At 53.9% G+C, this 12,375-nt stretch overlaps 1 protein-coding gene across 4 annotated transcripts in view; it reads right to left on the bottom strand.

Annotated features, from left to right (window-relative positions):
- Positions 1-1,640: 1,640 nt before the first annotated feature.
- The window catches only part of UNC5B (unc-5 netrin receptor B), an 83,683-nt gene continuing 72,948 nt past the window's right edge, over positions 1,641-12,375 (bottom strand). For all 4 annotated transcript variants that reach the window (XM_073240893.1, XM_073240892.1, XM_073240895.1 and 1 more), the window contains 8 exons: positions 11,957-12,346; positions 11,260-11,347; positions 10,243-10,411; positions 9,850-10,083; positions 7,903-8,052; positions 7,135-7,299; positions 6,105-6,286; positions 1,641-5,299 (listed from right to left, as the gene is read on the bottom strand). In XM_073240893.1, coding sequence (XP_073096994.1) covers positions 5,134-5,299; positions 6,105-6,286; positions 7,135-7,299; positions 7,903-8,052; positions 9,850-10,083; positions 10,243-10,411; positions 11,260-11,347; positions 11,957-12,346 — 1,544 coding nt within the window. In that variant the 3' untranslated portion in view covers positions 1,641-5,133. The remainder of the gene's footprint in view (positions 5,300-6,104; positions 6,287-7,134; positions 7,300-7,902; positions 8,053-9,849; positions 10,084-10,242; positions 10,412-11,259; positions 11,348-11,956; positions 12,347-12,375) is intronic.

A 12,375-nucleotide genomic window follows, 5' to 3' on the forward strand; every position in this document is an offset into this window, starting at 1 on the left:
ATGCCTAGAACCAGGACGTACCCCCAACCCCCGGCCTCCGCAAATTACAAAACTACAGCAGCCAGAAGAACCTTATGGAGCAGCAGGTTAAAGCCCACATTTCATGGACAGGGACCCACACAACAGAACTAGAACTCAGGGCTTCTGCTTCCCAGGCCAGGACTCTTTGCAACTCAAGGGGCAGGGGGCAAGGAGAGGCCCTCCTGCTTGGGTGGTGGGCAGAGGAAGAGAGGGTTTAAATGGGTACCTCTGACTCCTGCCGTGAGGACTGCAAGCTGCCTGCCTGTGGGGGTTCTGGTATGAACTAACTGCCCCACCCCTGACTCTGCCCAACCCTTACTAGGCTGGTACACCCACACCGTTCCTGTCCTACACACACAGAAAGGGGATGGCTCCCAGTACTCTGGGTCCCCAGGGAACTATGACAATCTGAGCAGTGGGTCTGTGCACATGTATGTGCAAGTGTACCTTGCCCATCCCACCTCCCCCATTAGCTCCCAGAGGACCTAGTCCACAGGTGTGGCATCCCCCCAGGTGGAGTGCCAGGCAGTACCTGGCATATCCCTGAGCCATAGGCCTCTGAAAGCCAGAGCTTGTGGGGAATGTAGGTACCATATACTTCAGGGCATGGAAAGGCTAACAAGGGCTCCATGGCCAAATACATCTGGGACACCCTGTATCAATACAAGACCAACTTCTTCACACAGGACATCTCAGAGCTTTTCATGTGCTGATGGATATTGTGACTCTCCCTTATAGGACCAGAGGGTGCTTTTACCCCTTAAGAGATCACAGAATCCACCCATGGGGCAGGCAACACATGCTGGAAAATGCTGAGACCAGATTCAATTCACACACGGAGACCTGAGGACCCAGGGGACCAGCTGAAAACAGCCACCTCCACTTATACAGCCTTCCTGTAAATTAGGAAAAAGCGCTCCCTCAAGACACTTCCATGTGTAGGAAAATTAAACACCAATATATTGACTTTTATTAGGACAAGAGCTTTTACTGCCATCTTCTGGAAATATCTCATAGTAAATACACAAATCTATACTCTGTGTGGTAATAGCACCATTCTTGCCCTTAGATATAGAACTCTTGTTCAGTGCAAAACCTGCCCAACCATGCATGACTGCCCTGGGTCCAAAGTCACAAGATCTCAGCTCACACATCTTTCCCTTACTGCCTGCACGGTATTCTTATGTCCCAGGTGAGTGCCCTGAACTGACCTCTCAGCCTCAGTTGGGATATACCCTCCAGAAATTCTCACAGACACAGGGATCCTGGGAGCTTCCTCTCTGTTGTCCCTTCCTGCCCATCACCTAACCCATGGCAGGCTCGAATGACTGATGCCTGAACATACTCCACGAATGCTTATGCATGGAGAGCACTGAATGAGGAGCAGAGATCAGAATTCAGGTCCAGCATAGGCTCCAACTTGCTGTGTGACCACAAAGTCCTTATCCCTCTCTGGGTGAGTTTTTCCTTCTGTAAAATGAGGAAGTTAAGCTTGATCATTTCTAGCTCAGAGAGCTCTGTGACCCTCCACCCCCTGACAACAGTGGCCCCACCCCAAATCTGTGCAATTTTGAGAAAAGTAGGAAGGTCATTCCCAATTTCTGATAGACAGTCAAGAAGACAGCAGAATACAACCTGGATTTTTTTTTATTAGACTAGGAAATATAATTTATTTCATAAAAATTAATTTTGTTACAATAGAAATGCTAAACATATTTACAAGTTGAAGTTTACAGAATAAACAGAGGTGGGATTGGGCCATCCCTGCAGCCCTACGCCCCTGGGACATATAACCACGTCCATGGCCCAGGCAGGGGGTCCAGCCCTTTGCCCCCAGGAGCTGCTCCCTGCACCCAAGTTCCCGGTCACTCACCCTCAGAGGGCCTAAGGGACCTGACTCAGCGGCCTGGTTGCTGAGGGAAGGGCAGAGGGCCCTGGATCATCCAGGAGATGGAGCCCCCCACACCCTCAGGAGGACCCCTGGGCACTGTGAGAGAAGGCAGAGGAGAGGCACGTATACACCGACTGACCCTGTGGACGCAGAGAGGACAAAAACAGGCACGCCAGCCTCCAGATGTCTCAGCCTGGGACCCGAGGAGGGCACACACTCACACAAAGGTTGGGGACATGTTCCTAGAGGGGCATCCTGCTGTGCCTGCGGATAAGGCACCGCACACAGGGTACGGACACATGCACACACACGCGCAAGCACATCCCAGAGGCGGGAGAGGTGTGATCACCTGTGTAAGAGCCCTGCAGCAGCTCCCAATCTGCCACTTTTGAGGCACACAGGCCACATGAGGCTGCTTCTCAGGCTTGAGTAGGAGGAAAATCTTGATCCCACCTGAGGTGGGCAGTGTGGGGATACAGTCAGAGCAGCCTCAGCAGATGGATGGAGCCAGCAAACCCCTTCTGGGCTTTCTTTTTATAAAGCTGGACAGCTTGAACCCTTCCAATAGAATTTGTTTGGTGCTCCAGGCCATGGTACACCATTTCTGGAAATCAGGTTAGAAATGGCACCTGGGTGGCTGGCCTGGACTCATCCTGGGTGCTGGGCAAGCAGGCTTCAGAGGGTGGGCAGGGAGGAGGGGTATGGCAGACCCCAGACAACTTCTACCCACTAGGGTTCCCAGCAGAAGCCTAGTATGACACCATTTCAGAACCCGAAAGACCTCAGACAGCAGCTGTGGGCCCTCTAGGTAAAGAAAAAAGATGAGGCCCAGAGAAGGCAGCCATATGCTTGAGGCCACACAGCACTTTAAATGGCAAAGCTGGAGCGTGAATTGGTCTTTGGACTCTGGGCTGCCTGTGGGCACTCAGAGCTGGTGATGACAACAGCGCCACAGTAAAGGCCCTCAGGGACCAGTTAGGCTGTCCTCGCGGCCATGCTATCACACAGGCCTATGTGTTTCCGACAGGCAACTTTGGTAGGAAAAGCTTGCTGACCTTGCCTGAGGCTAATGTCTACACACACACTGGGGTAAAGAGCCATGGTCTGAGCCTCGGGGACCCTCCCTAGAGGCAGGGCTGGCCCTTTCAGTAGCCCTGAGAGAAGGAATCCTTGCTCAAACTGAGCAGGCCTTTGTTTGCCCTTGGCCAACCTACCTCCCAGGGGGGCTGGTAGGGCTTGAGAACCCCCATAAGCCCCAAGGCAGGGAGGACAGTCTGGGGATGCTGGCTGGGACCACAGCCTCAAAACCTGCTTTCCTCCCAGGAGACCAAACTTTTGAAGGCTAGAACAGGCCCAGGCTGGTCCCAGTGGCTGTTCATGGACATGTTGGGGCAAGTCCTGCCTGGTGCCCAGAGCGGCGGGGGGTGGGGCTGGCGCTCTGCCTTGAGTGCCTGGGAGAGGAGGCCTTCAATGAGGTCTCCGTGACAGCTGCAAGATCCTCCTCTCAGCCATCACCAGCCAGCCGAAAAGGGACCCTGATGGCCCCTTGGAACATTCTGAAGGAGGCTGGTAAGGAGGGGCCAGCCCTTCCACTCTGGCAACCCTGCCTGTCCAAACCTTACTTCAAGATCTCCCAGACGACAGTGGGAGGGTGAGCATAGGGGGCGAGGAAGGCACCTGTGGAGATCAGAGCTGGGAAAATAGTCCTCTGCCCTTCCTCCTCCACTCTGGGCATGTAAAGCAGTCAGGCCACTCACCACCTAGCCTCCCATGCCACAGGGCTGACGTTAACACATTCCTCAAAGCCACACCAAGGCCCAGAAGCTCAGGCTTCTGTAGCTAGAGAGGCCTTCTCACTCATCCCTTCTGTTTTATAGGAGAAACTGAGGCTGGGGAAGGGCAGATCCTGGATTTCTGGGCATTTGCCAACCTGCTCCAGCCCATGTGGTCTAGAGGCTGCTGGGTGGCAGTGTCCTGGCTGGCCCCACCCTGGGGGTGAAGGACAGAGGTGTCTATGCGGGACTCTCAACCCCCAGTTCTTTCTCTGCAAGGGACCCATGTGGGCCACACCCCTTCTCCAGAAGCCACCAGACCATGGCACTGGAGACATCCTCCCTGGCTCAGGCTGGCCTCTCCTGCCCACATGTTCCATCCCAAGGCCTCTTCATCTGGATTCCCAGGAGCTCAGAGGAGCCTGCTGGGCATCTGCCTGGGCTGTGGGAGGAAGGCAGGACCCAACTCACTCCAGACCTCAGGGCTCCCTGACTTCATGGATTCAGTGTCTGCTTAAGATTTTAGAGGGAAACATGGCACCACAGCTAAAACCCCATTTGACCCTGTATAAGAGGGGAAACCAAGGTCTTGCAAGAATTTAGCCTAAGACGGAATCATTAGCAGCAAAGTGCTCCCTTTTTAGTGTCTCTCCCCAATTCTCTCTCTCTCTCACACACACACACACACACACACACACACACACACACACACACACACACACACACACACAAACTTGCTCTTGGCCAGAGCATGAGCATGCCCACACTCATTCACACTCAAGAAAAGAGTTTTCTATTTTTTTGTGTTGTTTTTCATTTTCATTATTTTTTCTTAAAAAGGAGTTATCCAAATATCTGGATAATAAATCATTTGCGTTTCCTAAGAAACTGGGTTTTTCGTTTTCCCTTGTGGTTTTTGTGTTTTTCTTCTTCTTTGAGCCTTACTAGCGGTCTGAAGCTTTCTTTTTCTTTCTTTCTTTTTCCTTTGTTTTTGGACAGGAGAAAGCAGTTTGTCTGAATTGTACCTGACTCTTCAAAGAGGAAAATGGTGTGAATAGAGGACTTGGGGAGGAGGAGAAACCAAAGAGCAAGGAGATGAAGAGCATAGCTAAAACAAACCCACAGGTCCCAGGCCCAGTGGGGGCAGGGGGGCCACCTCATTCCTCCCCACCTGCCTCTGAAGGCCTCAGCTCCACCCGGGCTCCCGCATGTGGAGGCCTGAGGCCAGGAGAGACAGCAGGGGATGGAGAATGAACACTTGGTACCCCTGACAACAGAGTACATGGATTCCTAAGGCTGATCGTGGTAGGTGGGGCAAGGGGAAGAGGAGCGGGTGACTCAGGCTGCAAGCTGGGGGCAATGGAGGCCGACCTGCCCCATGGGAGGCTTCCCTGAGCCTCCCTGCATCCACGCCCTGGCAGCCCCTACCAGGCCCAGCTCTGGAGCAGCTCAGCAGTCCCCATCAGTGGTCACAGCCACCAGCACCTCACTCCTGCCCATCTCCTCCAAGGCACTCGCCAGGCTGTTGAGGTCCCCGTCATCCTGCTGCAGAGCTTCCCAGAGGTCCAGGATCACACCTGTGGGGCTTGCTTTGGTGGCAAAGTAGTTCAGGTACCTGGGGGAAGGAAGGAGGATGCTGGGCTCATCAAATGCTCAGCACCTGCCAGGAGCCTGGGGGTGGAGGGAATGCGGGAGGCGTGAGACTGTGGGCTCTGGGATCCTACAATCCTGGATCAGCTTGCAGGCTGCGTAGCCCTGGGTCACTCACTGCCCCTCTCTGAGCCTCGGTTTTCTCATCTCTAAAATGGAAACTTACTCATCATTCATTGTCATTGTTATTATTATTGCTGAGAGATAGGCCCCAGGAGAGTCCATCCACGCCTAGCACTGCATTGTCTCCCTCCCACATCTGCTCTCTGCCTGATCCTGCCATGTACCGTCCTGGGAGCAGGAACAAAGCCTTAGACACCCTTGTAAACCCCTCGAGTTTTCAGTGGGCATCTTACACATGAAGGCTGCTCTATGCAGGTTTATTAAATGGTTTCTCATAAGCATAACATAATGATAATGATTATTACTGCCATTATTTTTATCCAGCATTTTAAGTTCTCCAGAAGATTTTTGACACCAGGATGTATTCTGTTACTAAGCAAGCAATTCCAGAACACCTGTTCTCTCCCGGGCATGGGGTGGGGTGCTGATGGTGATCATACCTAGCTGGCTTTATCTGATTCTCAGGCAAACACCTGAGCAAGATGCCTCTCAGGGAATGAGTTCTCAGAATTAGCACACCCAAGCCTGAGCTCCTGATCTACAGCAAATGGTGGGCTCTTGTCTTAGACTGCTAAGCTGCCTGCCCCGCCTGCTCCCTAGGGACAAAGGGAGGTGGGGGCAGGCTGTGGTCTGGGCACAGCACTCACCGATCCATGGAGAGCTTCTGCGCCAATAGCCGCCAGTCATTGCCCCGAGAGTTGGGGGCATCCAGGCTGTTGCATATCTTCTGGCGGATAGACAGTGGAATCTTGAAGGCATAGGGTCCCAGCTGGGTGGTGACAGTGCTGCTGGGGGCAGAGCAGAGGGCATCCAGGGAGCCAGCAGGCGTCTGGAAGGATAGGGGGCAAGGGTGAGAGAGGCAGAAGGCTCCCCTGTACATGGCTTTGCCATCTGCCCCTTCTGCCTAGGGACTGAGCTTGGGGAGGCTCCAGTCACTCCCTACTCTCTGGGCAGGCTCCAGCTGCCCCGTCAAAGTCCTCCTGCCCTGGAAGGTCAGCTCCCAAGGGCCAGGGCTGCATGGCCAACTACCAGCCCTGTGTGTGCATTATGCTAATGGATTGCCCCAGTCTATTGCTGATGCAGTCTCATGATTATGAAGCCACCAGGAACCTCAGCTAGTCTAATCCACATGAACCCATTTCACACATGTGGGGGAAATGAAGTCTAGAAAGGGGAAGTGACTTGCCCACAGTCACATACCAAGTTAGTGGCAGAGCTGGGTCTAGACCTATACCCAGTGCTCTTTACACTGCACTGCAAGGAGAGTCCAGTACTGTCCCCCGGGACAGCCTGGGTTTTGTAAACCTCAATATGGATTTATAGGGGTGGAGAGCCGCAGGGTTGGGCCAAGCATTGACCTGATACAAGGTCGATGACACTTCCCCTCCCTAAAACTTATTTTCTCATCTCCCAGGTGGGAATCATTATACCTGTCTCCCTGGTGGTGGGGGAGATTTAGTGAGACCATCTACGTCGCCAGGTAAAGGCCAAGCCCAGGACTGGCACTCCATCCATGGCAGATGTTAGCAAAAAGGAACCAAGTCCCAGCTCAGACTTGGGAGGTGAGAGGCACATGTCTTTATGGGAGATGGCATTTTTACCCAGATGAGGGGGACACTGTGGGTCTGCATGCTACATTCCCCCAGCCCCACAGGGTGTCTGTCCCCCAGCCCTCACCTCTGCCAGCGTGGTGTGCAGCTGGAATATCTGGCCTTCCCCTTCCACCTGCCGCACGCAGACCTTGCAGGTGAGCTCTGTGGAGGCCAGGCTGTGCCTCTCCAGGCTGAAGGTGCAGTGCAGGGCCTTCTGGCTGCCACTCCAAATGTGATAGAAGGGGATCTCCTGAATCACAGAATAAGCAGACAAGACAGATGGAAGGGGCTCTCCTGGCAGGTAATGAGGTCAGGACTTTCCATCCAGAAGGGCAGAGGAAGCCAATCTGGTCAAGGGCCCTTCAGCTGGAAAAGGTTGAATGTCGGGGAGAGAAACACAAATCTGAGTGTGTGAGTGTGTGTATGTGTGTGTGTGTGTGCATGTACGTGTGTGTGTGTGTGTGTGTGTGTGTGTGTGTGTGTGTGTGTGTGTGTGTGTCTGGGGCTGGGAAGCCTTATGGGCTCAGTGGTGTGAGTGAGGTGGAGGGATGCTGCCATGGGGGATTAGTTTGGACAGTCTGCCAGGCACGAATGCTCTGAGACGGCTCTTTGCAGATGATATGTATAGATACTTTTGTGTGGGAGTGTGTGTGTGTGTGTGGCTGTCAGTGGCCCCAAATGTGGGGACATGCCTGGGGAAAGTGGAGAGTGGGGTGAGAGAGAGGCATGGTGGGTTGAGGGGAGAAAGTCTGCAGGACCTGGGCATGGGACGGGGACTGGTCTTCCCTGGGCAGCCCCCCAAATGTGTCCCCTCCCCAGCTCTATCCCTTGCCCTCCTTTGGCCCAGCCTCACCTGGTACTTGGCCAGCAGCTTGCTCCTCCAGTGGGCGTGGGGGATATCGTGGAGGGAGAGGCGCAGGTTATGGTAACTGTCCTTAAACAGCAGGGGCTTTGGCTCTTCCACTAGGTAGCCGCCCAGGGTCCGCTCCAGCTCCAGCACCTCCTGTGGGCGGGAAGGCAGAATGAGAAGGGGGTACGCATCACACTCGGCCAATGGGCCCTTTCTTGCTGCAGGCTTAGGGGTTTGGGATACATGTGGGTAGAGGGAACCAGGCTGTAACGCTGGGGGCAAGGACCCATCAGAGCACAGGGCTAGGCATTTCTTAAGTGTTCAAGATTTACAGTGTGGATAGATGGATGGACTGAGAAATGGGTGCATGAGTGAAAAAATAGATAAGTAGAAAGACTGACAGATGGATGTACAGATATAGACACAAATGGATGTGTATATAAATAGGAGCGATGGAAGGAAAGATAAGTGATAGATGGGGGATGGATGGATAGATGGATGGATGGGAAGGATTAAATAAACGAAGAATGCCATCAAGCCAAAATGTGACAACTTCTCTCTTGATCTTCACTCCATTCTCTGACCAAAGCTGGACCTTAGCCAATGCCCCAGAACAAGAGATCCAGGTTGCAAGAGCATTTCCCAGGAGCCTCCAACCCATTATGGGCTCCTGGAATTTCAGACCAGTCTGCTCCCAGCAGGAGACACTGTCTCTCCTGTGAGGCCATTTCACTTATGTTGCATCAGTCCAGCAACCTGGAGTTTGAGACACATGAGACTGGGAAACAAAGTTGCTAGAAGAGACCACAGGTCATGGGTAGGAGGAGGCATGGAGCTACAGGAAAGGACCATTGGGCTTGCCAGGGAGGGGTTGGAAGTATAGAGAAGGGAGAGGGGTTTAAAAGGGGTTCGGGGTCATGCTTTTCCAGTTTTAGGTGGAGACTTGAGGTCCTGGGAACTGGGGGAGACTAAGGAGGGACTCTGAGACTCCACACCTGCTGTCCTCAGGTTAGTGCTCAAATTGGATCCCTTCACCCTCCCTCCTCCCCGCCCCAAGCCACTTGGCCCCTGTCATGGCCCTCCCTCATTTAGGGACTCTGTCCATTGTTTTGCATACACTAGGAGGCTGGCTGTAAGTCCTGATCCCTTCTCTCTCCCCCACCACTCCCATCAGTCACTAGTTGAGTCTATGCTACCAACTACGCAGAGAGCCCCCTCTCCTGGCCATTGCCACTGCCTGTTGCCTCAGGTCTAGCCCAGGATCCAGCTGTATCTTCCCAGTTGGCCTCTCTATCTCATGTCTACCCATCCCCACAGTGTAGCCAGAAAGAGCACCTGTGAACACGCATCCATCAGGTCTATGCTCCTGTCCACTAGATAGGTTCCATTCCTTTTCATGGCCCCCTAGGCTGTTGGGAAGCTGAGTCCTGCCTGTCTCTCCAGCCCCATTCTACCTCCCTCACACACTCACATACCCTGCATGCTTTGGTCACATGAAACAACACACCTGCCTTGGCATAGGCTGCTCTGTCTCTTGGAATGTCCTTCCCCCTTCTCTGCCAGGAACAACTACTCATCCTTTGGAGCAGAGGTCTAAGGTCAGCTCTGCTGCAAAGACTTCCTAGACACCCTCCTCAACAACCCAGGCCCAGCAAGTCCCTCCGGAGGCAGTCTGGTGCTCCCTCAGCCCTCTGTCAGTGATCCCCGGGGATCTGTCTACCCTGGAGCTTGGTGAGAGCAGAATGGTGGCCGATTCTTCTCTGTATCTGGATGGTCTGATGCCACTTTGATGTTTGAGGAATGAATGAATGACTGAATGAGGCTGATGGTAGTGAAGGAGTGTCTGGAAGGTACCATGACTCTGGAGATGAGGATACTGAAAGATACCAAGCAGATGGCCAGCCAGGTGATGCACCCACAGTGTTGTGGGTACGTGTAGCCTGGCCTTACCTTCAGAGCTGCAGGCGTGTCCTCCAGGCAGTAGACCCTGAGGCTGTACTCCAGGGAGGTGCAGAGGGCAGGGGCGAAGATGGCCAGCTGGAGCCGCTTGATAGCTGAGCGGGAGTAGGACTCACCCAGGAACACATAGGTGCCCAGCTGGTCCAACAGAATGTGGCAGGACCTGGCCTCCAGCTGGCAGTAGCAGGGGGTGTTCAGGGTCTCCTCATCCAGGGTCACCACCTCCTGCAGGGTGATGGCAGATGTGAGGCAGACAGGTCACAGCGGAGGCCCTGAAGGGGTCCACCCAGGTAGGACCAGGAGGAAAGGGGCTTTCTTGCAGTGCCCCATGCCTCCCAGGGGAGTTTCGGGCAGTGGACCTGGCCCCCGGCCTTGGCTCCTCACCTCCCAGTGGCCCTGGTGGGCCTGGGTCTTGAGCTGGAAGATCCAGTCACCAGCACTAACTTCAGCACAGTGGGGCACCGTGAGGATGACAGGGCGGCACAGCAGGAGGCCCGTGGGCCCACAGGTCACTGAAGGGCTCAATACTGTCTGGGTCCCTTCCGAAAGTGGGCTGGGGGCAGGAAGGAGGCAGTGAGGGGAGGCCGGAAGCTCAGCAAGGGCCCAGAGTGGTAATGGGCTCCAACTCTGCCCCAGCTTCTGAGGCAGGGCTCCCCTCCCTGGGGCTCCCAGAAGTCGGGGGTTATGGAAAGGCAGAAAAAATGGCATAGGCCTTGAGACAGTTTCTAGATTTTTGCTATTACACTGCAATTCTCACATCCAAATCTTTGCTCCGATTTTCAAAGTTTCTACACTGGGTCCATTTTTGATAGGTGTTGTGAAAATGCCCCCTGGAAAGTTGATACCAATCTATGCACGAGCATGCCATCGGAGGGCTGTGTGCCCATGCTCTTACCAGCATGAAGGTATTATCATCTGGAAAAAATCTGCAAATTCATGAAACAAAAAAACCTCCCAACATCTCATGGCTGTTTGGATTACTATTTCTTTGACAAAATTAGGTTGAACGTTTTCTCATGAACTATTGGTCATTGTGTGTGTGTGTGTGTGTGTATGGGTATGTGTATATGAGTCACTTGTTCATAACCTTTGCTCATTTTTGTGCTGAGATGTTCAATTTTTCTTATTGGTCTTTCCATAGTGAGGATTAATAGTTAGCTCTTTGTCATACTGTAGCCAGTTTGCCAACTGCTTTTCAGTTTTATGACTTGTGCTGGTGTTGTATGTTTTAAATGTGGACATAATAAGATCTGTCTATGTTTTTTCATTGGAGTGCTATCTCTGGCCTCAGGGGCAGGCTTAGAAGGGGAGATGGTGATATGTGAGCCCAAGGAGGGTGGGCAGCAAGGAGAGAGAGGTGGGACGCGGACAGCCCAGGTCAGGGTTGGGGTCTCTACTCACAGGGTGTTTTCTGCTTTGTTGATAAGGAGGTACATCTCGTAGAACTTGCCCTGGGGGATGGCTCCATTGGGCACCAGCAGGCTGACCCCTAAAAGGAGAGGAAGGTCAGCATGGTGGGGCTGGAAGAGTCTAAGTCTAGCAGCTTAGAACAGGGGACAGGGTGTGGGGGTTGGCTTCCAGCTTAGGGCAGGGAGAGGTCTGTGGACTGGGTACAAGTTACCCAGGCCACTGCCTGCAGCAAGCTTGTTTGGTACCACAGGGGCTTCTGGCATTGCCATGGGGTATGGAGATGGGGTGAAGACCTAGTCTAAAGTCCCAGCACCAGCTCCAGCCCTTGCTCAGTGTGTGATACTGGCAAAGTCTCAACTGCTGGCTTTGCAGCCTGAGATGGGCAGTCCTGCCTTTTTGAAGGCACTCTAGGTTTGCTGAACTATATAGGGATATCCCCTCCCACATAACAGATGAAGAGACTGAAGATTAGGGAGTGGTTGGTCTAACGTTCCCCTGCCCTAGTGAGGCAGAGGCAGGCCTGGACCCCAGGTCTTTTATTTTACAGTCACTTCTTAACCCTGGGCCTCACTTTCCCCACTGGCAAAATTGCATGAGGGAATCCTTCTCTTCCGTTGGGTGGGAGTTCGGGCTATCCAGAGGGGGCATGCTGAGACCAGGATGACAGGCAAACAAAGAGGCAGCCCACCTGTTCCAGGGATGCTGAGCCTCCCACCCAGGCAGCCAAAGGTGCCACTGACACTGCTCCCTGGGTCACGGGGCAGGCCCAGGGGCTGCTGGGAGCCGAGGCTGGCACTGCGCAGATGCAGGAAGTGGGCGTCCCGGGGGAAATCACCGGGGTAGGTGCCGGGTGGCAGGACCCCCAGCAGGTCGGCCCCATCTGGCAGGCCTGGTCCAGGGCCGGTGGTGCTGGAGCTGTACACCTTGATCTTGAGGCTGGGTAGGGGGTCCAGCAGGGGTGAGTTGGTCATGGGGATCTTGTCGGCCGAGTCCTGCAGGGCATACACGGGCCCACGGTAGATGCCGGCGCTGGCTGTGAGGTCCGGAGGCATAGACGGGTGCAGGAGCTGTGGGTGGTCTGTGGGGGTTGGGCTTCTGTCATTCCCA

The sequence above is a fragment of the Manis javanica genome, chromosome 7 (genome assembly GCF_040802235.1).
Source record: "Manis javanica isolate MJ-LG chromosome 7, MJ_LKY, whole genome shotgun sequence".
In the NCBI taxonomy this organism is placed as follows: domain Eukaryota; kingdom Metazoa; phylum Chordata; class Mammalia; order Pholidota; family Manidae; genus Manis; species Manis javanica.